The sequence below is a fragment of the Drosophila yakuba genome, chromosome 2R, assembly GCF_016746365.2.
Source record: "Drosophila yakuba strain Tai18E2 chromosome 2R, Prin_Dyak_Tai18E2_2.1, whole genome shotgun sequence".
Classification (NCBI taxonomy): Eukaryota; Metazoa; Arthropoda; class Insecta; order Diptera; family Drosophilidae; genus Drosophila; species Drosophila yakuba.
In genome coordinates this window covers 23348308-23351302 of record NC_052528.2, presented here as the reverse complement: position 1 = coordinate 23351302, position 2995 = coordinate 23348308, and the positions used below count along the sequence as shown (strand labels likewise).

At 47.9% G+C, this 2995-nt stretch overlaps 1 protein-coding gene across 1 annotated transcript; it reads right to left on the bottom strand.

Moving 5' to 3' along the window:
• Positions 1-1996: 1996 nt before the first annotated feature.
• On the bottom strand, positions 1997-2790 carry LOC6532124. The gene has a single exon (XM_002092864.3). It carries the CDS (start codon positions 2675-2677, stop codon positions 2483-2485), a length of 195 nt encoding a protein of 64 aa, XP_002092900.1. The 5' UTR covers positions 2678-2790; the 3' UTR covers positions 1997-2482.
• Positions 2791-2995: the final 205 nt, after the last annotated feature.

Below are 2995 nucleotides of genomic sequence, written 5' to 3'. Positions count from 1 at the left end.
TCTGGGGGTTGCTGCCGAGCAGTTGGCCAATTCAATGAAATGGAAACTGCCTCGGACTCGTACTGCGACTTCGACTCTCCGCCGCTGCGACTCCAAACCACATTTGATGGCCTGCTCACTTGAGCGTCGCCACTGCAGCCAAACGGCCAAACGGCCAAATGAAATGCGAGGCAAGGCGCTCAAATTACATTTTAATGAGTCCAGTCCAGTCGAGTCGAGTTTGGATGGGATGGGATATGGGGTGAGGTGAGGTTTGGGTTCCCGGCTAGCGAAAATCAAACTGCCGACTGACCTTAGAAGGAGCGCGAACCATTCGATGCGCCTTTCAACGCCGTAAACCATGGAGCCCTGCGAAGTGCAACGGAGTGCGGTGGAGGGGGGGCCAGTTTATGAATCTGTTTATGATGTACGAGGAGGCTAATGAAAGCGCCCCAGCAGGCGCCAAATTGGGTCAGGACCGCCTGCGGTTCGCCTGTCGGCCGTGGACCCACATGGAGCCAACTGGGCCTGTGTGTATTGACATTCAATTCGAAATAAATCAGGGTTTACGACTCCAGCAGAGCCAACGACTTCATCGCCCTCCTCGAGCCACTTCCAGGCGGCTGCCTTCAAAGCTCAACGCTGGTGGCTGCGGCTCCACGCTCGTCGCTTGGCTCTCATCCTGGCGTTAATTGGCAGCGCCGACACTGGCCGGGCCAATAAATTTCCAGGCCAACGGATGGCTTCGAACAGTGTTGAGTGTTGATGTATTCATTGGATCCTAGGCCTGGTGGCTCTGATCCCGGCGTATCGCGCGTGACTCGCTTGGGCTTGGTTCCTCCCGGGACTGGGACACAGATGCCAAGTGCGCCAATTAGCCACCGAATCGCATTGGCCGGAAAGCGGCTGCTGTGGAAACGGGTTGGCTGCACGGGTGAAGAAATGAGTGCCCATATCAAAACGAAAGACTTAAGCAAAAAACCTGATCGCAAGTTATCTTAAGAAAATTGATTCGCGTAATTCGTTTTGATCCTCCTGTAGAGAACATTATTATTATATTAAATATTACACAATATTAAAAAAGTAAACAAAAGGTTTACCACTTTATAAGTTTGAAATGTATTCAATTGTGTAACATGAGTGGGTGGTTGCATGAGCATTGGATAACTTTTCTAACTTGACTCGCTGAACCCATTACTGGAAGTTTCACAGTGGGCACCTCAAATAGCACCCCTGAAATCCGCTCAACTTTGAAGGGGATGCGGCAATCCCAATTTCACACTTTGGAAACCTTTTAAGCAGCGTCACTCGAAAGGAACAGCCACCAACCAAAACCCCCAAAAACATCAAATAGCTTAGCACCGAACCAAAATGAAATGAAATGTTTGGAAATTTGAAAATAATTGTTGACACTTTATTATTGTACTGGCGTCGGCAGTTGTCGTTGTTGTTGTTAGTGTTGTTGTTGTTGCTGTTGTTATCCCAGCGACGTAACAAGTGTCTGACCCCGCACCTTCGGCCCCCGCCTCCTTCCCTTTGACCTCTTGGCTGCACATGCGCAGGCCCGAAAAACTTCCGGCACAACAAGCACTACACTACACCACAATAGTAACAACAACGAGAAGGGGGCGCAGTATGTAAATGGGAAAAATTTAGTTGTGTCACATTAAAAAGCAATTATCACCTTAAATTAACCGACGGAGTCGGAGTCGCACACATTGCCATCGAAATATTCAAATTGCGCGACTCGACGTTTTTTCTAATGACTTACCAAAAGGAGCGAAAGGAGGAGGGGGTGGGGTGGGGAGGGGAGGGGCTGTCCAAATTAACTTGTTGCTATTTTCAATTGGATGCCTTCGGTTCGGTTTGCTTGGGTTCGGGAGGTTTCAAACGGTTGCGCTTTTAATTCGCTTTAAATTATCTCGTAGCTGTAGTTTTGTTTCCGTTTTATTCGGATGGAAAAACTTGGGTCCCCGAATGCAAAGTTTGATTTATCATAAAGTGGCAAGAACATTAATACTGATTAAAATGTGTATTAACTCATCTAGAATATTATTTGGCTTAAGCTTGATTTACATTATCAGTCACATGTTATAAAATATGTATTCATATTTGTTGTTAAATGTTCATTAATGCCATATATTCATTTGATCCAATTTTCGCAGAACACAGCCCACTGTGCCCGTCCACCTCTGGGTGCTATGTGGCCTGGACATTGACAAAACAAAATGAAAACTTTTTCTGTGTTTTGATGGCAGCATTTGTCAGCGATTTTCCAGCGCCAGACCCGAAAGCGCGCTGGAAAACATTTTGAACAATTTAATTAGGAGCACATAGGCCAGACCTCCACCCTGGCCAACCTGCCCAAATTATCATGTGCAACAAGAGCAACGGGGAAAAACCGTTTCCGATGTGATTTACGAGCAGCATGTGTGACATTTGTCGCCTCCACCTGTCCACTCGCATCAGCAATCTCGGCAATTACGACGAGGTGTTGGCCAAGCTACATCTGGAGCAGCTTCACCAGCAGGAGCAGGAAGAGGCTTTCCAGGAGGGCGCACCACCAGGGCAGCTGGAGCCTCTTGGCGGTAACACTTTGCAAGGGGTGTTGCGATAGGAAGATCTCCTCGTGGAGGTAGCACTGCTGGCGTCCCACAGTCAGTCCAGTTCTGCACTCCGCTCCTTCGCCTGTTTCCATTGGCAGACACAAACCTATAGCCTATGAATCGTAGGGTCTCTAAAATATATCGAATATGTTGTTGAATTTGGTCCCTCCTTCGAAAAATGCAAAGTTTGCTGTGACTTTCGGGGCTGAAAAGGAAAATTCGAAGCCTGAAAAGGTGTCTATTCCGGAGCAGCACAATTAATTAACAAACGCTGCGGTCGCGTACCCCTTCCCCCCTGTGTGAGTGTGTGAGTGATATGATTTATACTCCCTGGCCGGCGCCACATCCAGAATCCTCGGCACCGGTCGGCATCTTTCATGTCTTGAAACTGGGAACTTAGAACTCAGAAC

Coding starts and splice junctions, on each gene's coding strand:
- LOC6532124 (XM_002092864.3), bottom strand. CDS start 2,677: ATGGAAACAGGCGAAGGAGCGGAGTGCAGAACTGGACTGACTGTGGGA.